This window comes from Mustela nigripes, chromosome 2 (genome assembly GCF_022355385.1).
Source record: "Mustela nigripes isolate SB6536 chromosome 2, MUSNIG.SB6536, whole genome shotgun sequence".
Classification (NCBI taxonomy): Eukaryota; Metazoa; Chordata; class Mammalia; order Carnivora; family Mustelidae; genus Mustela; species Mustela nigripes.
The window spans coordinates 97294699-97320257 of NC_081558.1; the positions used below are offsets into that span (position 1 = coordinate 97294699).

Below are 25559 nucleotides of genomic sequence, written 5' to 3' on the forward strand. Positions count from 1 at the left end.
AACAGACTTTGATGATAAATGAAATAAAATCATAGCCAGCTATGAGCCTTACAGAATAGAGGAACATTACTATGGGTTATAGAAATATGTAAGTAAAAATATGCTGACCTGGCTTGAAAATATCCAGCAGATAAAAATGTGGAATGGGGACTAAGAAATAGAAAAGGCTGAGAGATAGCAAGGGTTGAGAGATAACAAGTTTTGTCCCCAGTGTTTAGAACAGATAAGAAGAGTAAATCAACTGACGAAATGAAACCTTGTCAATTCAAAATCTAACCTAATAGCTTTTAGGAAAAAGATTTTGACTTTGAAGATAATCGAGCCCTAGATAGCTATAAAATACTACATCTTTGAAGTATATCCTGTTCTGATGAAAATCTTTTACATTTGCATTCTGAAAGCAACAACAACAACAAAAAAGGGTTAGCTCCCAGGACAAAGTCAGCTGAACTGAAACTATTTTAAGACATAAATAAATACATATACATTATACTGCTGTCAAAACTGCAGCTGAAAAGGTTTTATTCAGATTACAAAAGTGAAAAAGGTATCTATAAATACTGGATATAAAATGTAATATGAATGAACACATTGCCTACAATGAAAAAGAAAATTAGAACAAGAATTTGTAGTTAGAAGCAATGATCTTGTTTATTGAGGCTGTTCTTAAAAACTAGAATTTTCATATTCTGGACATGGGTCACTTTTTAATGGAATATCCAGCCTTTTGAACCTCATTTTATTTCCTATTTGGCCTAAGTACATGGTCTTAAAAGAGTTAAGAACTGTCATGAAAGTGAAGATAGTAACCTCACAAAGTAGAACTTGGCCTGGCTTATAATAATTCCAGTTTTGCTTCTGAATCTTGATACCCCGGAGGTTCTTAGAAAAAAAGACCTGAACTAAGCTACTGGATCCTTCTAAAAGCAAAATTTTAGCATGAGAGATCCTCCTTATCTTTCTCTCCGATTAAAAAAAAGCTGGGTACTGAATTTCTTTATTATTTTTTTTTAACTTCTTTAGATTAACTCTTTATATATTTAACTTTTTTGTGACAAATTAGGGTTGAGTTACACATGAGATAAGCTGAGTCCTCTCTATAATTCTACCAGATGACCCAAGGCTAAACTCTTACTGTAAGAAGGCCCTGAATGACTCCTATACCTTAGTTCAATTAAACTGTGACACATTCTGGAAACATCAACATGTGTGTACAAAATACATAAAACAACCTCCATGTCTTTTAGTCCTTTTATAGCGTGGAGAGTTTTGTGCAAAGAAAATCTGTAATTATTTTTAAATGGTACTAGCAGAATTAAAGTAATTTAAATAATGTTTGTGTGTCTCTCTAAGACCAAATAAAACCTGTGGGATGTATAATACTGTTCCAAAATGCCCAGATAATATATATATGCAAGAACGTGCTCATCTTTTCCTACAGAAGTGAAAATTTTTTAAAGAAAAGCTCAAAAACTCTTAAATAAAGATCAGAAAGAGAACCAGACACTCACTAGTCGGTCTCTGTCATTTTGGAGTGATGACATAGCTTTCTTTAAACTCTGGACTTCAGCCGGGGTGGTTGCAGGCTGGGCTGCAGACCTCTGCTTCCCCTCCTCTGACTTGCGGAATTTCTCCAGTTCATTCAACAGGTGATCTCTCTCATTCTGTAGACTGGCCATAGCCTTGGAAAAGGACTGCACTTGGTTGTAAGAATCTTCTAGTTGTGAGGACAAGTGAAGCAGTTGCTCATCTTTGGACAGAAGCTGTTGGTTAAGTTTATCGAGGCGAGGCAAGCTGTTATCCTCAGTGGAGTTCACAGAAAGGGCAACTTTCGAAACAGGAGCATCTCTTCTCCTGCTTAGGAGCCCCTGTTCTTCTCTCAGCTCTGTCAGCTCCTTCAGACTGGCATCGTATTTCCTTTTCAGTTCATCAAGCTCCTCATTGGCACGATCTCTGCTGTTTTGTAGGGAATTCATAGACCTTCCAAAAGACTGGATTTGTGCTGTGAGGTCTTTATTTTCTTTGGTGACTGAGAGTAATTTCTGTTCCATCTCCACCAGATCTCTTGCCAGCTCTGCCACTCTCTCTTCTGCGGTTTCTGTTTCGTTTCGCATTATCCCTGCATCATGATGAAGATGTTTCAATTCTTTCTTCAGTTTATCTTCAATTTCACCCACCTTCTTGGCAGCCTCCTTCTGAACACGAACCAATTCCTCTTCCAATTCTGTAATTCTCTTCTGAGAGGAGAAAACGATAGTACTTAACCTCTGTACTTCTTCTTCTTTTACTTTTAGTTGGGCCTGAAATATTCCTAAAGTTCCTTCTTCTTGCAAGGCTGTCAATTGTCTCTTTAGTTGGGATACAGACACATTTAAGCTCTCAATCTCTTTAGACAAACTTTGTTTCTCCTCCTCTAGAGCAAGAGAGGACCTTCGCAGATCCTCCTTTGCTTCCTCAGACTCCTTCAGCTTTTCTTCCAATTTGACACATTCACTTTTCAGCTCCTTATTCTGCTGAAGTTGAGCATCAAGGAGCTGCTTTTGCTGGCAGTCCTTTCTTGATATCACTTGGTTCAGGTCTTCTCTATATTGGATTAGTTCTGCATCTAGTTTGGCATTCTCAGAATTAAGATCATCCATATGACTCCGCAAGCATCGAATTTCTTCTTTAAGCTTGTTATTCTCAGCAGCAGCGTCTTGGATGAGTTGATCTTTTTCCAAGATGACAGAGAGATGTCGCTCTTCCAGCTGCTGGTAGTCACCTACGATGCGGTCTCTGTCATCCTGGAGAGAAGACATGGATTTAACAAAGGAATTCAACTGAGCCTTCTGCTGCATGTTTTCCTTTTTGATGGCTTTCAGTGCCTCCATAAGCTGATTGGTTTTGTCAACAGCCTTTTTGTTCTCCTCTTCTAGGACAACATTCTCCTCTTCCTCCTGCAACAACAGGTTTTCCAATTCTTTAATTTCTTTATTATGTTGCTGATGTAGTTCAGCAATAGCTACTTGGACTGCCTGTTCCTTGGCAGAAAGCAAGCTTATAATCTTCTGCTCTTTCATGTTTATTTCTTCATGCAGCCTGCTGGTCAGTTCTCTGGAGGCCTGAAGATCTGTCTCTAGCTGTTCATAACTGAACTTACAATTCTGGATATCAGCCTCTTGCCGCTTTATGATTCCTTCTAAGTTTTCTTTGTTTTCCTTACATTTTTCTAAAGAGTTATTTAAATCAGCTGACTGGTCTCTGAGAATCTTAAGTTCTGATTCCAACTTAACTAATTCATTCTGAGAACTGTGGTATAGTTGTCGAGTCTCTTCTAGCTGAGACAAAAGTTCTTTGTTTTCCCCCTGCAGAGTCTCACAGACCTTCTGTTGAAGCTGAACCTCTGTCTGGGCCTTGGACTCCCAAATCTGCTTGTCATGTTCAAGCCTGGAAAGAAAGAGAGAAGGTCATTAATCACAGATTTCAAGGGAACACTATTTGATGCCTAAGGGACATATACAACATTACTCAGATTTAAAGATGAAGCAGTATTTGTAATTAAAGGTGCTCATCCTTCCAACGAAGAGGTATTAGTTCTACTGGATGGTCTGCATTAAAGATATATTGCACCTAAGGTTATTTAAGTCTTAAAACTCCAAAGCCATGTTGCTTATTTTAGTGACATGACTTTGCACACCCTAGAAAGCAGTACTTTCTATTATTTTGCTTTACTTTGCTCCAGAAAAGCTCAAGTCTAGCTCCTTAAAGGAATAATCTTGGTATGACAATGAGGAAACCTGTCTCAAAGCAGAAAAATCCTAATAAAAGTGGAGGAGTTCCCAGTATGGGGGTCACCATCAGCTCCTGAATTTGAAAAATGATATAAAATTGAAGTTAGAGGACAATAACTCTCATGCAGTATGAATTGATGTTGAATATGGGAAAGAGAAAAGAGGACATCATTTATAAGGCTATAACAATCATTTGGCAGTACCGCAGTAAAAATCCAGACAAAGCAGTGGAAATGAAAATGAAAAGAAAGGGAGAAATAAAAGAGTTCTCCCAAGAGAAAGATGGGAAGAGAAGCAGACATAGATTTTCCATCTTAATATTAGCCAAAAGTCACTGACAAAAAAAGAGAGAGTCAGAAGTGAGACAGAATATGGGGGAAATTTCTAGTGAAATTTAAACCAAAATTAGTCCCATAATATTAATAGGCATAAAAATAGTTTAAATAGAGGCCTTCTTTACCTTCAGTTACATTTAGAAGAGCAAAAAAGTTCCACATTTACCTGGAAATATTGATCTTAAATTCCTCCATGTGGATGGACATCTGCCTAAGTTGATCCTTTAGAACACTGCAGTTCTCCTCTTTGAGTCTAATTTCTTCTTCTTTGGTTTGAATAGCATCACTGAATTTCCTCTCCCATTTCTTGGCTTCATCTATCACCCTGTCTCGATCATCCTGAAGGGAAGACATGCTCTTTGTGAAAGCTGCAAGCTGGGCCACGGTACTGTCCAAGTTTTCCTGAAGTTGCTTAACTTCCTTGTCTTTCTTGTTCAAAGTAATCTGAATCTCTCCAAATGTCTCTTCCAAGTGGACTTTTTCTCTACGCAAAGCATCCAGTTTCTCTTGCATGTTCTTCTTCTCTTTCAGGTGTTTCTCTTCTACCTGCTCCAGTCTTCGCTCCAGATCTTCATCCTTTTGTTTCATTTGGCTTTTAACTGATTCTTTGTTTGACTGAAGTTCCTTTTTCAACTTAAGATTGTCTGCTAGGACCCTTGCTGCTTCACTCTGAGTATCATCTAGTAGAACTTTGAAGCTAGCCAATTCTGCTTCTGCCTTCTTGCGGTGTTCGGTGGCCTGAGCCAGATTTTCTTTGGTTATTTCCAAATCTTTTTGAGACTCGGTCTGAACAAATTCTAAGGCCTTAACAGTTCTCTCCAGAGCACTGATTTTCTCTTGGTACCTGATGCAGTCCTTCTGCAGCTGCTTTACTTCCTGCTGTTTTTCTTTTAAGAGTTCCTGTAGTTCCTTCGCATGGCTTTTATTGCCAGGTCCCTTCTGAGCACCTTGTATTTTCTCCAAATATTCCTTTCGTATTTCTGATTCCACCTTAGTTTTCTCTTTGACTAACTGCTGCTTTTCTTCTTCCAATTCACTCACACATTTTTTAAGGTTCTGCATTTCAGATTCTAGTAGCTCATTTTTTATTTGGGCATCTGTAACATCCTGATAGTAATTCCCAATGCTTCCATTAAGTTCTGCTAACTGATTCATAAGCCTTTCTTCCAAATCATCTTTCTCTTCTTCTGCTGTCTCCTTTAGCTTGGTAACTCTGGCAAGTTCTTCTTGTATTTGCTGATTTGATAGGTTTATTTTGGTTACTTCTTCCTGAAGCATTTTTAGTTCGCCATCCTTCGCTGATATTTGACTCCGTAAAGTACTTCTCTCATTTTCTAAAGTCTGGCTAAATTCCCTTTCTTTCTGCTTCTCTTCCTCTAACTGAGCAATTCTTTCTTTGAGCTGATCAATCTGCTGAAGATAGTTATTAATTTCATCATGTGAGCTGACATTCTCACCTTCATCAGGCTTCTTGGCACTGTTCTCTGACAAAATGGATTCTGAATCTTCCGGCCCAGTGTTCATGTCCCGAGAGTCTTGCTCATTAGACTCACCTGGGACAGACTGTGTTGCCCCTTCAATGATATTTCTTTGGTTATCCTGTTTCTCAGTGGCCTTTAGGCTACCTTCTATGGACACAACACTTTCTACTTGATGCTTTAAATCTTGAACCTCTTCACTTAGAGATTCCTTCTCAGTCATTAAAGCCTCAAACTCTTTAGAAAGGGTTTTATACTCTGTTTTGACCCTTTCTAGTTCCTCTTTCAAGTTGGAATTGGAAGAAAGAAGTGCCTCCATAACATCATTAGATGCACCTCCTCCAGACTGTACCTCTGCTCTAAGCCGGTCATTCTCTTCTTCCAGTTCTAGGATTTTCTGCTGTTTAGATTTGGCAAACTTTCTCATCTTTTCCTTCATTTCCTCCATTTCCTGTTCAGTTTCCTGCAACTGCTTTTCTGCTTCTTTCTTGTTTGCTTCTGTGCTTCTTAACTTTCCATAAAGTTCTTGTTTCTCCTGCCTCACAGTTTCCACAACATGCTGAATTCTTTCTGCCTCATTACTGACATTCTCATAAGACTGCAGAAGAACTTCATACTCTTTTTGTAACTCTTTGTGTTTCTCTTGCCACTCAGTGCTTTCTGCAATCTTAGAACATTTCAAAGATTCAATTTCCTTCACTAACTTTTCCTTATCTTCGGTAAGATCCTCCAGAGCTAATTTCAAACTTTCACAAGAGCTATTGAGACTTTGATTTTCCATTAAAGATCTGTCCATTTCTGTAATGAGCTTGTCTCTTTCTTCCTGAAGAGCAGCTAACTTTCCTAAGAACGTATCTTTTTCTTTATTTTGAGTAGAAACTTGGCTTTCCATGTCTGCCAGAGACTTAGTGAGATGTTCAATGGTATCTCTTGCCAGAGACAACTCCTCTTGGAGACCTTTGTTTTCTTTTAGTGCTTCTTTTCGGGAAATAAGGGCAGCTTGTAGTTTCCTCTGTATTTGTTGCTTTGCTTTACTTTCTTCTCCAGTCTCTTCTGGTTTTTGCTTCATTTCACAAAGTTCCACCTGTAACTGCTTTATCCTCTCATCATGTTCTTTGGCTTGCATTTCCAGCTGGGTACGCAGAGCCTTGATTAAATCCTCTTGTTCCATTATCTCTGCCTGTACTTTTGTAAGCGCCTCCTCTTTCTCATTAAGCTGTCCAGAAAGGTTTCTAACTTCTTCTTCCTTTTTGACTATGAGTTTTTGCAGTTCATCTAATTCAGGCTGCAATTCTCTTAGATGTTCTAATCCAGCAATTTCTAGCTGACTGCTTTCCAATTTCTGCCTCAGGCTTTCTGCATAGGCTTCAGCTTCAAGGGACATTGTCCTTAGACTTTGGATTTCCAAACTTTGTTTATTTATCTGCTCTTGTAACTGAAATACCTCTTCTGATTTTTTAGTAAGCTCATTTGTTGCAGAACTAACCTTCAATTCCAACTCCTCTTTCTCCACCTCTATTTCTTTCAGCTGGGTCTTAATCTGGGCAACATAATTACTGCTCTGCAGAGCATCTCCATCTCTTGGATGAGAAAGAAAGTCAGACTCTGAAACAAGTTGAGGAGGTTGCTGTTCTGTGGTTTTGAATAAAGGCTCTTTTAAACTTGGAATGGGAGAGCCTGGATCCTGCTGGTCAATACCCAGGAGTTTTCTGTCTATAGACTCCTTTACTTGAATCTGGAGTTGTCTCAGCTGGTCTCCAATGTTCTCATTTTCCTTGCTCTGCTCATCGAACTGTTCTTGTAAGCGATTATACTCATCCTTCTGGTGCTTCAGCTCCTCCCTAAGATGTCTTTCTTTCTCCTGTGCTTTTTGTAGAATAGCCTTTCGAGACGTTAACACTTCCTGTAGCTTCTTTTGAAGTTGTTCCTTTTCTTTTTCTAAGTCCAGTATCTTTTCTTCCAGTTCTGGTTTCCAGTGCTCTCCACTACCTGCACCAGGTGGACTGATCACCACTGTTTCTTTTACAGGCGCTGCTGAGTCTCCATCACCTACATCCTTGTTACCTGTGGTTAATTTTTGGATAACTGCTTGGTTTTCCATGATTTCTGCTTGCAGCGAATCTATCTGGTTTGTCTTCTCTTGCAAGTTTTGATTCATCTGTTTGATCACAGCCTGTAACTGTTCTTCAGCTGCTACCTTTTCTTCTAAATCCTTCCTTATAAGCTCTAATTCCACCTCTTTCTCAGATATTGTCTGCTTTAAAGAAATTTCTACTTCGTGGCACTTAGCAGTCACACATTTTTCTGAGTCTTTTTTGCCTTCTTTATCTTCCTTCATTTCCCTCTTCTCACGCTCACTGAGTGGGATCTCATTCATAGATTCATCTTTCACTTTGGCCAATTCCTCTTCTAATCTACTGACTTTCTGTAGAAGCTCCTTTCTGTTAATAAGAGCTGCCTGGAGCTTTCTCTTTCTCTGTTCACTTTCTTTCTTCACAAGGTCTAATTCATGCTGAAGCTCTTCTTTACTTAGGAGCCCTACTGGGCTCAGCTCATCAGAATTCTGTTTAAGGCCAGAAAGAACTTCTTTATCTTCTTCCACCTGCTCTTTTTTTGCCTCTTCAGCTCTCGATAATAAGTTCAGCTGTTCCTTAAGAGTCTTAATTTCAATCCCAAGAGAAAACTTCTCTTCATTAAGCTGGACCATTTTCTCAGTCATACTAAAGCTAATTTCTGTCACTTGCTGATCCTTCTCCAGGACGGTTTGTTGCAGGGTTTCCACATCTCTTTTTTTCTCCAATAAGAGTTGATCCATTTTTGCTATTTCAAGTTCCTTCTGTGAAAGAGCCTGGGAAAGTTCTTCCATCTTATTTGAGATATCTTTCACACATTCTACTCCTTCAAGCACTTCACTTTCCTTCTTCTGCAGCTGGCTTTGCAGGCTTTTCACCAGTGTACTCTGCTCAGAAAACTGAAGCTGTATGTCATCCAGTTCATTCTGTAAAACTTCAATCTTCACATCTTTAGATTTGGCTTCTATGCTTAGACTGTGGATCTGTTCAGTAAGCAAATTGTGATGATTCGTCTGACTTTCATAGTCAAGTCTTCTTTGCCTTTCTGCTTCTGCAAGGTTCACTTCCAGTTGTTGTACGTGAGCCCTCAGTTCTGTTACAACACTAAGTTCCTTCACTTGAGAAAGAAGCTGGTCTCTTTCTTCAGACAAAGCAGTGAATGCACTGTTGGTGTTTTCAGCTTTTTTCCTAAACTCTTCAATCAACTGGGTGAGGTTGCAGATTTCCTTAGCTTTCTCATCTAAATTTTCTTCATAGATTTCTTCTGCTTTATGAAAGTTTATCTCAAGCTCCGAAATTTGCCTTTTTAGCCTTTCCAATTCATCCTGGTGACACTTACAAATTCCTTGTACAGCAGAAGGGGGCTTATCAACCTCATCCTGCCTGGTTGATTTTAATTCCATCCCTGTGTCGTTCAAAGATATTTCCTCAGATGTTCTATTTTGATATTTACTACTCATCTGCTCTTCTTTTTCAACTGTTGGAAGACTGCTTTCTTCACATGGCATTGAGGGGAAATGTTGTCCTGTATCTTCAGGCAGTATTTTCATGCTAACTGTGGGTATTCCTTCACTCTCTGTCTGCTTCATTTCTTTCTGGTCAGGGACCTCAGGGGCCCCCTCAGCTTTTTTCCCCTGGAGCTGCAACTTAAGAAATGCAATCTCTTCTTGAGCTTCTTTCATTTCCAACAATAAAACTGACAGTTCTTTATGTTTCTGAGAAAATGTGTTGTCTAGGACATCCTGTCCACTCTCCTGGGCAGAAGGGCTGCTCCTATGGAGCCTGGTAATATCAACCACGTTGATCTATTTTTAAAAAAAGAAAGGAAAAGCCTCAATCAGATAGATGTCTTAGAAGAAAAAGTCTACTAAAAACGCCTATTTCATGCATTTTTTCAAATCTACAACTTACTAGTCTAAACTTCCTACCATAAAACTGCTAAATCCTTTTAAAATCAGTTTTTCTTTCCCAAATTGGACCTCTGAGAGTACCCTGTTAATCTTATACTGAGGCCAAGCCACAGTCATCAGACCTTATGGTAACTGGGAACTCCTTTTCCAGATATCCCTTACTTGAGAAACTATTTTCTTTGTATTAAAACTCCTACGTGTTTCTTTTAAGAACCACTTAAACATAAAAGGGAGGCAGGAAATGCATTAAATATTGTTTCATCCCAAACCAAGAAGGAAGTTATCATTCTTTTTCCTAAGCTATCTACTGAAATGGAAACTATTGAATAAGATAGCTATTACCAGATAAGTAGATTATCAAACAAGTAGGTTAAGATAAATTACCACTATCAAATAATCAAAAAGGAGTTCTGTAGAGGGTTGGGTATGAAATTACAGACTTGCTTGACAAAATACTATTATTATTACAAAGATAACTGTGTTAGACTGCTCAACCCATATATATTATTTTTATAACTGTCTTCCGGGGAAACAGAATCAGTTAATCTCCTGATAAATTTCATTAGAATTTTACTAAATGAATTTGGGTTCAGTGTACACAATAAAATCTCCATCTTTGCCAATAGCACCATTTTTTTTTCCCAGAAAAAAATTTCAATTTGATATGAGAAAAAAAAAAAAACCCCACCCATAGGACTGTCAAATAATGTAGTGGCCAAGAGTACATTTTCTGCAGCCCAACTGTCTGAATTCATATCTTAGCTCCGCCCTCTATTAGCAAAAGCTGGCACACAGAAAATATTCAAGAAGTATTTGCTACTATGTTGATAGCATTCTCAGCCACTGAACAAAAAACATTCATTTTTAAAGTTATTTAAGAAAGATTATCATTTTTCATGATCATTATTCTTAATCATTTAAAATTCTTTGCTCTCTGCATTATCCATACTCAAACTTCTGAAGACTAAAACTAAACACACTATTTAAACACATAGAAAAATTCCTTTATAATTTCTTCAAGTCACATTCCAATTTTATCCATCCCTATATACATTAAAGACCTGATACAGTCAAGGTATCACTCCTGCTGCCAGAAGACTTCAATATGATTCCTTTTTTGTTCTCTCTCTCACCTTAAGTATCCTTATTTCCTCTTTTTGTCATGCCACTTCACTCACTCTACTCCTTCCCTTGGTCACACCCTCTGCTGCTCCCTAGGATATCTATAAAATTCAATCAACTTTTTGGCTCAAGTGAAAAAAAAAAATCAATGTTATCCACAATGAGAGAACAGAGAACCAAAGAACTTTCCCAAAACCAAAAGTAGCTTTTCCCAGCTACTGCCATTACTTTTTCTGCTAATACTAGTCCCCTTTCAGCTGAGCTTACACATTCTATGAACATTTTCTACTCACTTTCTCTTACCCCAAAGGATCATCCTACGCACAAACACAATTTCTGTGTGTGTGTTTCCCCACCTTTCTTTTTCATTGTTCTCTGTTTATTTGTTCTCCCTTCTGGTATTTTCTTTTTCTTAAGAGATTACCATCTTTCTTATCTGTTCCTCTTTTTTTTATCTAAGTTATCTTGCTTTCACTAGATACTACTGCTAAGCATCTTAAAAAATTAAGCACCTGCTTGCACAAACAAGATTCATTTTCCTCTGCCAGTATCCATATAATGCTACAACTTTCAAAATTTAGTTTCCTTTTCCCAAGTAGCCCCATCAAAAGATACTGAATATAAGTGTAGTGGTTAATTTTACTGTCAAGTTGGCTAGGGCATACTAAATACTTGGTCAAACATTATTCCTGATGCTTCTGTGAAGATTTTTTTTTTAGGTGAGATTAATATTTAAATCAGTGGAGTTTGAGTAGATTACCCCTCCATAATACAATTAGACCTCATCCAATCAGCTGAAGGCTTTAACAACAACAACAAAAAGACAGAGCACTTCCAGAGGGAATTCTGTCATCAGACTGCCTTCAGACTTGAAACTATCAATCTTCCCTAGGTCTCCAGCCTATTGGCTCACCTACCCTATAGATTTTGGATTTGCCAGCTTCCACAACTCTATGAACCAATTCCCTTAAAATAAATCTTTCTCTACATATATACATACTCCCTATTTTGTCTCTCTGAAGAACTCTAATAATTAAGCAGATGCTATTTATTTATTTATTTATTTTGCAGATACTTCTGTTAAAAAGTTACATTATTCCTCAAGGCCATTTATGACTCTATTATGGACTTCTTGATTGGAAGAATAAAGCTAATTAAACACAATACAGCTACCAGTAATCTTAAATCAACAGAATATTAAAGAGCCACATATTTCTTATAGTAATTTTCAGGTTATTAAAAAAGCACCAATCTCCAAAAATTCCCTTTTTAATATAACCCGAAATGAACCTATGCCAATTTAGTGGAGGGGAACTAGAGATTTTATCTAACCTCACTGAGAAACTTTTCTGAGATGGGAAAGAATTTGAGATAAATAATAACCCAGTTTGAGAAATGGATTAGAAAATTCCAAATAAATGGCTACTGCGCTTATACTTTGCTTCAGGACATATTTTAAAAATCCAAATATTCACAAATAAATGAGACTAAATGGGAAATAATAACCATTATGACTTTTTAAAATAGATCGCACTTTCTAGGTATTGTAATGCTTGGTCAACATTAGAAAACTGCAGAAATGCTTACATTTGAAGCTAACTCCTCTTGATCTAGTTCACATTCTGGTTATTTTAAGAACATATCACTTACCTCACTGACTTCTCTATCTGCCTTTCCACTTCTATTCTGAGCCTCCAAGAGAGTAATCTGAGAAGATAGTTTTTCTGAAAGTCACAAAATAAATATCCTTAGATGATTTATGTAGAGTGTTTGAGAAAACAGAGGCATGATTGTGTGTGAGGTTATTTGAGATACATGAAATAATCAAGAGGAAAGAAATAAAATATTTTGTGAAGATAAAAGATTTATGTGGCAAAGAAGTGGCAAGAGAAGATGAGATATAAGACAGAATAGTGAAAATAAGATAGAATGGTTAATTAGTCTGAGTGAGATATATAAATAGTGAAGGGCTTTAAAGGAGAAGGATGCCAGAGCATGTAAGTAGCAGCTATTTCTGTGGCATAATTTGGGCCTTGTAGGGGAATAAATTTGCCTTGGTTTATCCATAATCCTACTCTTTTCATAATATGCATCTTACATTAGTGGTGTGTGGGTGGCTCAGTTGGTTAACCAGCCAAGTCTCGATTTCAGCTCAGATCATGATGTCAGGGTTCTAGGATTGAGCCCTGCACTGGGCTCTGCGCTAAGTGGGGAGTCTGCTTAAGGATCTCTCTCCATCTTCTTTTTCCCTCCCCCCTGCTCACACACACTCTTTCCCTCTCTCTAAACTAAATAAATCTTAAAAATATATATATATACACATTTTACATTAATATAGTCATTAAATGTCTTCAATGTTCTTTCACATATATTCATAAAGACAGCAAATTTTAGCACTAGAAAAGAGCTATCCAATCTCCTTAGTGACCATCTAAGGAAGCAAAGAATGACATGACCTACAGCTAGTTCACAGAGAGCTAGGCTCATAATCCGGTCTTCCAAGTTCTACCCCATGTTCTATTTTCATGCACATGCACACACATACTCACACATGAAGGGGACGTAGTACCTTGGAGGATAGAAAACTTACTGATAATATGCCCCCAAGAAGTTTATACTCTTTCAGAGAAGCTAAGACAGATATATTAAAGAGAAAAAAGCACATTTTGTATACTACATCTAGTTGTCTTTACATGACTTACATGGGCTCTCAGGAGTTGACCCCACCTATTCTACAACCTCTTCTGCACTGCCCCTTTTTTGTTCACTCTGCTCCCAAAATACTGGTCTTATTTCTGTCTGCAAACACATCAAGTTTATTCAGACCCCATGGTATCTGCCCTTTTTTTCCTCTGCTTGGAATGCTCTTTGCTTAGCCTGTTCGCATGGCTATTCCCTTTTAATCACAGGTTTCAAGTTAACAGAGAGGCCTACCTTGACCACTCTAAATCTTCTTTCCTCTTCCCCCAGGCATACCTGCACCTATCTATTTGATTTTTATCCTAATACTTATCACTCTCTGAAATGTTCTTTTTTTAATATACCTGCTTATGGCCTATCTTCCCCTCTATTATGTTCAGGGCAGTGTCCGTGGCAGATTACTGTGCATATAATAGATACCATGGAAATCTGCTAAATGAATGAATGACAATTCATGAAACAAATGAATTCAAGACAGTATATAATGTGTTCAGACAGCTCACAAGATTATTTGAAGAGGTACAGTCATAGAAATGGAAGTTTCCATAGAAATAGAAGTACAAAAGGTGAGTTGAATAGAATATGACACATAAAGCAAAAGTAACCTGAGACCAAACACAAAAACTAGTATGAAAAATCTTAATGCCATTGATCCCTGCAGGAAAAAGCAAACTACAATGAGCTACATGACTGACAGGCATTGTCTGCAAAATTGCAAAGTAAACATCATGGATAAGGTCTCAAAGAAATACTTTAAGTGCTGTTGAATAATGAGCAGAATTTGTGGTGGTGTTTATTTATCAGCAATGGTGGGAATGGTCTAATAAAAATATATAATCCATAGTATTTAGAGTTAAATAGAACTGAAAGATAGTTAAGGTGAAATACTGTCTTTAGAGTTTAAGAAATGGTACAAATTCATTTTCACTCATAGAAGATAAAGCACAATAGTCCAGTTTATCAAGAATAAAATAGATTATTAATGCACTATTAACTACATGTTACTAAATGCACTGAGGTTCTTGTAAGGTAAATGATAAATGGAAGGAAGTATTTTTACCAACTATTCACACACAGTCTACCAGAATAAAATGCTAACTTTACTTCAATCCAACAAAACTTTATTAGGCAGCCACTATTTGCCAGGAACTATACTAGTTCTTGGTAAAAAGTAAAGCAGAGATGAAAAAGAAAAAGGGTTCTTACACTTGAAAGGCTTGTACTTTATCTCTGAAGAGCTTACAGAATAAAATATAAACATTAACAGATGATTTTAATACAATGTTAAAGAAATGCAAGATGTTATAGAGGTACAAAAATTTAACCCAACTAACAGGGATCAGGGTCAAATTCCTGAAAAAGATAATATCCTAGTTAAGGCCTGAAAAATGAGTGAGAATTAGCCTGGCTAAAAGCATAGGGTTCTAAGCGGTATAGAGCATGAGCAAAACCCAAAATGTTTTCTACTTTTGGACTTTTATTTATACCGATCTCTGTTACCTCATCCCCAAAATTTATTACTAGGAATGTCCTTTCTTTTTTCATTTGCCTATTTAAAAATCTGTCATCTTATTAAGGTCCTATTGAAGCCATGCTCTTGAAAAGACTCCTTGACTACTCCAAAATAAATATAATACAGATATCCTACAGCATTTATAGCCCATAATGCAAAATGCTACACTTACATAAATACTGGTATGGTGCTTTAATTGTTTAGTGTCTATTAATCCTATCTTCAATAACTACCAGCTGTGCTAAAATCTTTATTGTCATAGAATCAGAAAATCTACATGTTATATAGGTGATAAAAGTAGAGGCTCATGTGGGTTAAAAACACAGAATTATTGTTTTCATTTATACATACCATTCTCAGCTTTCAGCTCTTCCACTTCTATAGAACTAAAAGCTCTCTTTTCATTCTCTAGTTCTACCACTTGCTTCGGCAAAAAGCCAATCTTCTCCTCAGTGACTGCCTAAATTATAGAAAGACAACAAATTAATGATTCTCAGTGAAAAGCTTCACAGTAATGCCGAGAGAGTCTCTGGCATTTTTGTCTTCTCTAAGTTCTCTACCATGAAAATATATTAAAAATTGCATCTACTTTTCTGCATCTTTAAAGTAATGCTTTTTATCAGAAGACAGAAAATCTTTCATACACACTTCTAGTTCAGTGGCTTTCAAATTTTAAAATGGACCCTGGATTACAAAGAAATCTCAAGTTTGTTGCATAAGAAAAAAGATTTTCAGGTCCATTAAGTAATATTATAAAGTTTAATTAATGGCATTTAATAATAAGGTCACTCTAGTATAGGAGACTAAACATGAAGAGAGACTCCCAAAAAAGAACATGAACAAAAGTTAACATGTAAACTTTAAGAAAGGAAGAAGAGCTGTAACCATTTTTGTTTTTTCCAAGAATAATAAAAATTATATTGTGCTTCATTTATGCATACATATTAGTTTGGTTTTCCTACAACACATCCTTAGTTGTAGGTCATTTTGTATGTTTTCTTCTCCAAGAGGATTATTCTATGCAATTCTTCATAAAAGTGTAGAATTTTTGAGCCTTGAGGGTCTTTATAGCTCATTCTGTCCTAAATCTTCATTTGATGGTTAAAGAAATGACAAGAGATGAGTTTAAGGAATTATGACTTTTATCCTGAAGGTTCTCAGTCTGCAGTACACAGAGCAAGTAAAACACTGATAGAAAAGCCACAGAATGAGAACTTGGAAAATGAGGAGACAGACTTTGGGAGAACCACAGCTGCCAGACTATGAGAAGCAAAATTAAAGCAAGGAGAAAAAACTCTAGCAGAGGGAGCCCTAAATTCTATGTGTAAACTTAGCCCAATCTCTGGCTGAAGAATGAACTATACATTTGCAGGGCTGACTCAAAACAGAAGCGTTAAGGCAAAAATAATTGAGTTTTGAATGCTACCCATGACAGGCCAGAGTTTGTGGTTTGAATCCAATTACTGGCTTCCAAAAAGTAATCAGGACTCTTCAGAGTTTTAGAAAGAAGAGAATCTTATGAACAAAACATTCACAATATTCAGGTTATGATACAGAATCACTCGTCACACCAAGAAACAAGGAAATATCACCTATTTTCAAGAAAAAACATAATCAACAAACACCAAACACAAAATGATGCAGATTTTAGAACTAGAAAAAAAGAATTTTAAAGAAGCTATTATAAGTATGCTCAGGACATAAAGGAAAATATAGTCATAATGAATGAAAAGATAGGAAATCTTAGTAGTATAAACTACAAAAGAATGAGCTACCCAGAAATTCTAGAACTAAAAAACAGAACATCTGAAATGAAATACTCAGTCAGTAGGCTTAATAGTAGAATCTAATGAAAGAAGAAAGTCTTAGTGAACTTTAAGACAGATCAACAGAAATTATCCAATCTTAAGTATGAAACAAAAAAGAAAGTGAACAGAGCCTCAGCAACTTGTGAAAAAAAATAAAAGGTTCAATATACTTGTAATTGGAGTACCATAGGAGAGCAAGGACATAATGGAGAGAAAAATATTACTTGAAGAAATAATGGCAAAAATTTTCCCCCATATAAGTTTATATATATAAGAAATCCAACAAAAGCTTGGTGAGAAAATTACAAAGAAAACCCCAACTAAGTATGTCACAGACAAAGATAAGGAGAAAAGCCTTAAAATCACGCAAGAAAAAAAAATACTTTATAGGGAGGGGAACAATAATTTGAATAATTGGACCAACTGCTGGGAGAAAAATGCAGGCCAGGAAAGAGTAACACAGAATCTTTAAAGTCCTGAATTCTGTCCATCCAGAATTATATATCTAGTATAAAATATCATTCAGGAATAAAACCAAAATAAAGACATTTTTAGATAAAAGAAAACGAAGAATTTTTTCACCAATAGACTTTCATTACAAAGATACCACAGGGCATTTTAGAGGCCAAAGGAAAATATTATCAGATAGAAATGTGATTATCAGATAGGAAAGTGCATCACAAATAGTAAACATATTGGCAAATATAAAGGTCAACATTTTCCTCTTAAGTTCTTTCAAATACACATGACTGTTTAAAATATAAATGTTAAAATTGTGTTATGGGACTTCTTTCATTAATGTAACATATACAGGACCTACAGCATAAAGAACAGGAAAATGATTTATGATGACAAGGTCTCTACATTTTAGGTGAAATTGTCAAGTAATTACTCTAAGAAGACAGAATAGTTAAAAATGTATATCATACTTCCTAGAACAACCACTTAACATTTTTGTAAAAAGATATAAAAATCCAATAGAAGACTTTAGTTTCTGCCAAACAGAGAATAAAATGGAACAGATTTATCCTCCCACCTGAAACAACCACACACAAAAAAGAAAAAATAATGAAACAATAATTTTCAAAAAACTAGGGATCAGGCAACTAAGGAGAGTGATCCCTAAGAGGTGGGAAAGAATGAGGTGAGCCTACACCTGACCAAGCTTAATGCATTAGGCCAATTTCCAGGCTGTGACCCAAGAAGTGAGAACCTAGGCAGAGCCTAGCTGAATCCTTGAGTTGAGGAGGGAAATCAAGGTATGTGAAGTTCAGAAAACGGCACCATACAGGAGAGAGCTGCATACAGAAAAAACCCTGGAGGTCTGCAGACGATCCCCAACAAGTATCTGGTAGGGTACAGAGCAGGACATGGATGTGAGGAAATCATACAAGGCTATCAGAACTATACAAAACCGTCTGAAGAGATTAGAAAACAACACTTGGTGCTTGCACAGGACCTGGAGGAGTGCTTATTCCCACAGCCAAATGTGGAAAACAGACTTTGCAAGGTATCAAGTAGCACACTCAGTGAGGTACCTTATCAAGGAATGACTGACTGAGTACTGATAGAGACCTGCCTAATAAATCAAAGAAGCAAGACCCAAAATGATCAAATTTTTTTCAAGTAACTTAACAGCATCCCATTAATATTTATGTGAATACAAATATACACAGTACCACAGCGTATGGCAACCAATCGAAGAGCATTAGGTATGCACAGAGCAAAATATAAGCAACAATGAAGGGAATAACCAACTGAAACTGACCCAGGACTGACACAGATGTTAGAATTAAAAGATAAGGACTTTACAGACAAGGAAAGATAAATATTGTATGATTAAACTTTTATGTGGAATCTAAAACACAAAATAAAAAAATAAAAAGCAGAAAGAGACCCATAAATATGGTGAAAAAAAAGATGGTAACCAGGGGGGGATGGTAACCAGGAATGGGCAAAATGGGTGAAGGGGAGTGGGAGGTACTGGCTTCCAGTTATGGAATGAGTAAGTTACATGGACGAAAGCAGCAGCTTGGGGAATATAGTAAGGTATTATAATAGCATGTATGGTGAGCTTTGCAAAATGTAAAGAATTGTTGAATCACCAGGTTGTACACTTGAAACTAATGTTAACACTGTGTGTCAACTATATTTCAATGAAATATAACTGGGTGGCTCAGTTCGTTAAGCATCTGACTCTTGGTCAGCTCTGGTCTTGATGTGAGGGTTGCAACTTCAAGCCTGACATGCCCAGCATGGAGCCTACTTAAAATAAATAAATTAATAAATTAATTTAAATAGTTTTAACTGCATTCTGTATATGCTAAAAGATCAAATAAAACCACAGAATATATATTTTTAAAGCCCAAGAACACTTCTAGAGAAGAAAATCTCAATGTTTCAGTTAAATAAAACATGAGATGGGATTAATAACAAATTGGACATTAAGGGAGAAAAGATAAGTGAACCTGAAGACATGAAATAGGAACTAAAATGAAAGAAAAAAAGAATCCAAAACCATTAAAACAGCATCAGTGGGTTCTGGAAAAACTTCAAATAATCTAATATATGACTGAATGAAATCCCCAAAGGAGGGGAGAGAATCAGAAGAACTTATTTGACTGGTTTATGGCAGAAAATTTTCCGAACTGATAAAAACTATGAACACAAAGATTTAAAAGGCTCCATGAACTCCAAGCACAAAAAATACGAACAAAACTACACTAAGGTAAAGCCTAAACCAGTTATAAAAATCCTAAAAGCCAGGGAAAAAAAAAAGAAGAAGACAAGAATGATAGCAGATTTCTTGTCAAAAGCAAAATGCAGGGGAGGAGTCAAGATGGCAGAGAAGTAGCAGGCTGAGACTACATCAGCTAGCAGGAGATCAGCTATATAGCTTATCTAAAGATTGCAAACACCTGAAAATCCATCGGCAGATCGAACAGAAGAAGAACAGCAATTCTGGAAACAGAAAAACAACCACTTTCTGAAAGGTAGGACCGGTGGCGAAGTGAATCCAAAGCGACAAGAAGATAGACCCAAGGGGGAGGGGCCGGCTCCCGGCAAGCGGTGGAGCAACGGAGCACAAAATCAGGACTTTTAACAGTCTGTTCCGCTTAGGGACATTGCTGCAGAGGCTAAACCGGGGCGAAGCCCAAAGGGGTCAGCATGGCCTCAGGTCCCGCAGGGTCACTGAAGGATCGGGGTGTCTGAGTGTCGCAGAGACTGCGGATATTGGAACGGAAAAGCCAGCTACAGAGACAGAGCCAACAGTAAGATCACAGCTCAGGGTTACCTTGAGCCGGCTGCAGGCTCGCTGAACTCGGAGCGCGGCTGGAGGTCAGGCAGAAGGAAGTTACTGGGCGCTGTTCTCTAAGGGTGCACTGAGGAGTGGGGCCCCGGGCTCTCGGCTCCTCCAGGCCGGAGACCAAGAGGCCGCCATTTGTATTCCCGTCCTCCGGAACTCTAGGGAAAGCGCTCAGGGAACAAAAGCTCCTGAAAGCAAACCCGAGTGGATTACTCAGACCGGCCCCTGGTAAGGGCGGAGCAATTCCGCCTGGGGCAAAGACACTTGAGAATCACTACACCAGGCCCATCCCCCAGAAGATCAACAAGAAATCCAGCCAAAACCAAGTTCACCTACCAAGGAGTGCGGTTTCAATACCAAGGAGAGCAGCAGAATTCCAGAGGAAGAGAAAGCAAAGCACAGAATTCATGGCTTTCTCCCTGTGATTTTCTATTTTTTTTTTCCCTGTGATTTTTTTTAGTCTTGCAGTTAATTTAATTTTTTTCTTTTTCATTTTTTTTCTCTTCTTCTGCTAAAATTTTTTTTAACTTTTCCCCTTTTCTTCTTTAACGTTTTTTAACTTGTTTATCTAATATATATATTTTTTGCTTTTTGTATTTTTCTTTATTCGTTTTCTTTTTTAAAATTCTTTTCTTTTCTTATTTTCTTTTTTTTTTCTTTCTTTTTGAACCTCTTTTTATCCCTTTTCTCCCCCCTCACGATTTGGGATCTCTTCTGATTTGGTTAAAGCATACTGTCCTGGGGTTGTTGCCACCCTTTTAGTATTTTACTTGCTCCTTCATATATTCTAATCTGGACAAAATGACAAGGCGGACAAATTCACCACAAAAAAAAGAACAAGAGGCAGTACCGAAGGCTAGGGACCTAATCAATACAGACATTGGTAATATGTCAGATCTAGAGTTCAGAATGACAATTCTCAAGGTTGAAGCCGGGCTCGAAAAAGGCATGGAGGATATTAGAGAAACCCTCTCAGGATATATAAAAGCCCTTTCTGGAGAAATAAAAGAACTAAAATCTAACCAAGTTGAAATGAAAAAAGCTATTAATGAGGTGCAATCAAAAATGGAGGCTCTCACTGCTAGGATAAATGAGGCAGAAGAAAGAATTAGTGATATAGAAGACCAAATGACAGAGAATAAAGAAGCTGAGCAAAAGAGGGACAAACAGCTACTGGACCACCAGAGGAGAATTCGAGACATAAGTGACACCATAAGACGAAACAACATTAGAATAATTGGGATTCCAGAAGAAGAAGAAAGAGAGAGGGGAGCAGAAGGTATACTGGAGAGAATTATTGGGGAGAATTTCCCCAATATGGCAAAGGGAATGAGCATCAAAATTCAGGAGGTTCAGAGAACGCCCCTCAAAATCAATAAGAATAGGCCCACACCCCGTCACCTAATAGTAAAATTTACAAGTCTCAGTGACAAAGAGAAAATCCTGAAAGCAGCCCGGGAAAAGAAGTCTGTAACATACAATGGTAAAAATATTAGATTGGCAGCTGACTTATCCACAGAGACCTGGCAGGCCAGAAAGAGCTGGCATAATATTTTCTGAGCACTAAACGAGAAAAACATGCAGCCAAAAATACTATATCCAGCTAGGCTATCATTGAAAATAGAAGGAGAGATAAAAAGCTTCCAGGACAAACAAAAACTGAAAGAATTTGCAAACACCAAACCAGCTCTACAGGAAATATTGAAAGGGATCCTCTAGGCAAAGAGAGAGCCTACAAGTGGTAGATCAGAACGGAACTGAGACAATATACATTAACAGCCACCTTACAGGCAATACAATGGCACTAAATTCATATCTCTCAATAGTTACCCTGAATGTTAATGGGCTAAATGCCCCAATCAAAAGACACAGGGTATCAGAATGGATAAAAACACAAAACCCATCTATATGTTGCCTACAAGAAACTCATTTTAAGCCCGAAGACACCTCCAGATTTAAAGTGAGGGGGTGGAAAAGAATTTACCATGCTAATGGACATCAGAAGAAAGCAGGAGTGGCAATCCTTATATCAGATCAATTAGATTTTAAGCCAAAGACTATAATAAGAGATGAGGAAGGACACTATATCATACTCAAAGGGTCTGTCCAACAAGAAGATCTAACAATTTTAAATATCTATGCCCCCAATGTGGGAGCAGCCAACTATATAAACCAATTAATAACAAAATCAAAGAAACACATCAACAATAATACAATACTAGTAGGGGACTTTAACACTCCCCTCACTGAAATGGACAGATCATCCAAGCAAAAGATCAGCAAGGAAATAAAGGCCTTAAACGACACACGGGAATAGATGTACATTTCAGATATATTCAGAACATTTCATCCCAAAGCAACAGAATCACATTGCTCTCTAGTGCACATGGAACATTCTCCAGAATAGATCACATCCTCGGTCCTAAATCAGGACTCAACCGGTATCAGAAGATTGGGATCATTCCCTGCATATTTTCAGACCACAATGCTCTGAAGCTAGAACTCAACCACAAGAGGAAGTTTGGAAAGAACCCAAATACATGGAGACTAAACAGCATCCTTCTAAAGAATGAATGGATCAACCGGGAAATTAAAGAAGAATTGAAAAAGATCATAGAAACAAATGATAATGAAAATACAACGGTTCAAAATCTGTGGACACAACAAAGGCAGTCCTGAGAGGGAAATATATAGTGGTACAAGCCTTCCTCAAGAAACAAGAAAGGTCTCAGGTACACAACCTAACCCTACACCTAAAGGAGCTGGAGAAAGAATAAGAAGGAAACCCTAAGCCCAGCAGGAGAAGAGAAATCATAAAGATCAGAGCAGAAATCAATGAAATAGAAACCAAAAAAACAATACAGCAAATCAACGAAACTAGGATCTGGTTCTTTGAAAGAATTAATAAAATTGATAAACCCCTGGCCAGACTTATCAAAAAGAAAAGAGAAAGGACCCAAATAAATAAAATCATGAATGAAAGAGGAGAGATCACAACTAACACCAAAGAAATACAAACTATTATAAGAATATACAATGAGCAACTCTACGCCAACAAATTTGACAATCTGGAGAAATGAATGCATTCCTAGAAACATATAAACTACCACAACTGAACCAGGAAGAAGTAGAAAGCTTGAACAGACCCATCACCAGTAAGGGGATTGAAACAGTCATTAAAAATCTCCAAACAAACAAAAGCCCAGGGCCAGACGGCTTCCCGGGGGAATTCTACCAAACATTTAAAGAAGTACTAATTCCTATACTCCTGAAACTGTTCCAAAAAATAGCAATGGAAGGAAAACTTCCAAACTCATTTTATGAGGCCAGCATCACCTTGATCCCAAAACCAGACTAGGATCCCATCAAAAAAGAGAGCTATAGACCAATATCCTTGATGAACACAGATGCGAAAATTCTCACCAAAATACTAGCCAATAGGATTCAACAGTACATTAAAAGGATTATTCACCACGACCAAGTGGGATTTATTCCAGGGCTGCAAGGTTGTTTCAACATCCGCAAATCAGTTAATGTGATAGAACACATCAATAAAAGAAAGAACAAGAACCATATGATACTCTATAGATGCTGAAAAATATTTGACAAAGTACAGCATCCCTTCCTGATCAAAACTCTTCAAAGTGTAGAGATAGAGGGCACACACCTCAATATCATCAAAGCCATCTATGAAAAACCCACTGTGAATATCGTTCTCAATGCAGAAAAACTGAAAGCTTTTCCGCTAAGGTCAGGAACACGGCAGGGATGTCCATTATCACCACTGCTATTCAACATAGTACTAGGAGTCCTAGCCTCAGCAATCAGGCAACAAAAGGAAATTAAAGGCATCCAAATCTGCAAAGAAGAAGTCAAACTATCAATCTTCACAGATGATATGATACTATATGTGGAAAACCCAAAAGACTCCACTCCAAAACTGCTAGAACTTGTACAGGAATTCAGTAAAGTGTCAGGATATAAAATCAATGCACAGGAATCAGTTGCATTTCTCTACACCAACAACAAGACAGAAGAAAGAGAAATTAAGGAGTCAATCCCATTTACAATTGCACCCCAAACCATAAGATACCTAGGAATAAACCTAACCAAAGAGGCACAGAATCTACACTCAGAAAACTATGAATTACTCATAAAGAAATTGAAGAAGACACAAAGAAATGGAAAAATGTTCCATGCTCCTGGATTGGAAGAATAAATATTGTGAAAATGTCTATGCTACCTAAAGCAATCTACACATTTAATGCAATTCCTATCAAAGTACCATCCATCTTTTTCAAAGAAATGGAACAAATAATGCTAAAATTTATATGGAAACAGAAAAGACCTCGAATAGCCAAAGGGATTTTGAAAAAGAAAGCCAAAGTTGGTGGCATCACAATTCCGGACTTCAAGCTCTATTACAAAGCTGTCATCATCAAGACAGCATGGTACTGGCACAAAAACAGACACATAGATCAATGGAACAGAATAGAGAGCCCAGAAATAGACCCTCAACTCTATGGTCAACTAATCTTTGACAAAGCAGGAAAGAATGTCCAATGGGAAAAAGACAGCCTCTTCAATAAATGGTGTTGGGAAAATTGGACAGCCACATGCAGAAAAATGAAATTGGACCATTTCCTTACAGCACACACAAAAATAGACTCAAAATGGATGAAGGACCTCAATGTGCGAAAGGAATCCATCAAAATCCTTGAGGAGAACACAGGCAGCAACCTCTTCGACCTCAACCGCAGCAACATCTTCCTAAAAACATTGCCATAGACAAGGGAAGCAAGGACAAAAATGAACTATTGGGATTTCATCAAGATCAAAAGCTTTTGCACAGCAAAGGAAACAGTTAACAAAATCAAAAGACAACTGACAGAATGGGAGAAGATATTTGCAAACAACCTATCAGATAAAGGACTAGTGTCCAGAATCTATAAAGAATTTAGCAAACTCAACACCCAAAGAACAAATAATCCAATCCAAGAAATGGGCAGAGGACATGAACAGACATTTCTGCAAAGAAGACATCCAGATGGCCAACAGACACATGAAAAAGTGCTCCATATCACTCGGCATCAGGGAAATACAAATCAAAACCACAATGAGATATCACCTCACACCAGTCAGAATGGCTAAAATCAACAAGTCAGGAAATGACAGATGCTGGCGAGGATGCGGAGAAAAGGGAACCCTCCTACACTCTTGGTGGGAATGCAAGCTGGTGCAGCCACTCTGGAAAACAGCATGGAGTTTCCTCAAATTTTGAAAATAGAACTGCCCTATGACCGAGCAATTGCACTACTGGGTAATTACCCTAAAGATACAAACGTAGTGATCCAAAGGGGCACGTGCACCCGAATGTTTATAGCAGCAATGTCCACAATAGCCAAACTATGGAAAGAACCTAGATGTCCATCAACAGCTGAATGGATCAAGAAGATGTGGTATATATACACAATGGAATACTATGCAGCCATCAAAAGAAATGAAATCTTGCCATTTGCGACAACGTGGATGGAACTAGAGCAT

General features: G+C 37.5%; 1 protein-coding gene across 1 annotated transcript in view; it reads right to left on the reverse strand.

Moving 5' to 3' along the window:
* GOLGB1 (golgin B1) overlaps positions 1 to 25559 on the reverse strand; it is a 113724-nt gene that overhangs the window by 26077 nt on the left and 62088 nt on the right. The window contains exons 9-12 of the mRNA XM_059388333.1: positions 15252 to 15360; positions 12338 to 12411; positions 4272 to 9460; positions 1512 to 3426 (exon numbers count right to left, since the gene is read on the reverse strand). Coding sequence (XP_059244316.1) covers positions 1512 to 3426; positions 4272 to 9460; positions 12338 to 12411; positions 15252 to 15360 — 7287 coding nt within the window. The remainder of the gene's footprint in view (positions 1 to 1511; positions 3427 to 4271; positions 9461 to 12337; positions 12412 to 15251; positions 15361 to 25559) is intronic.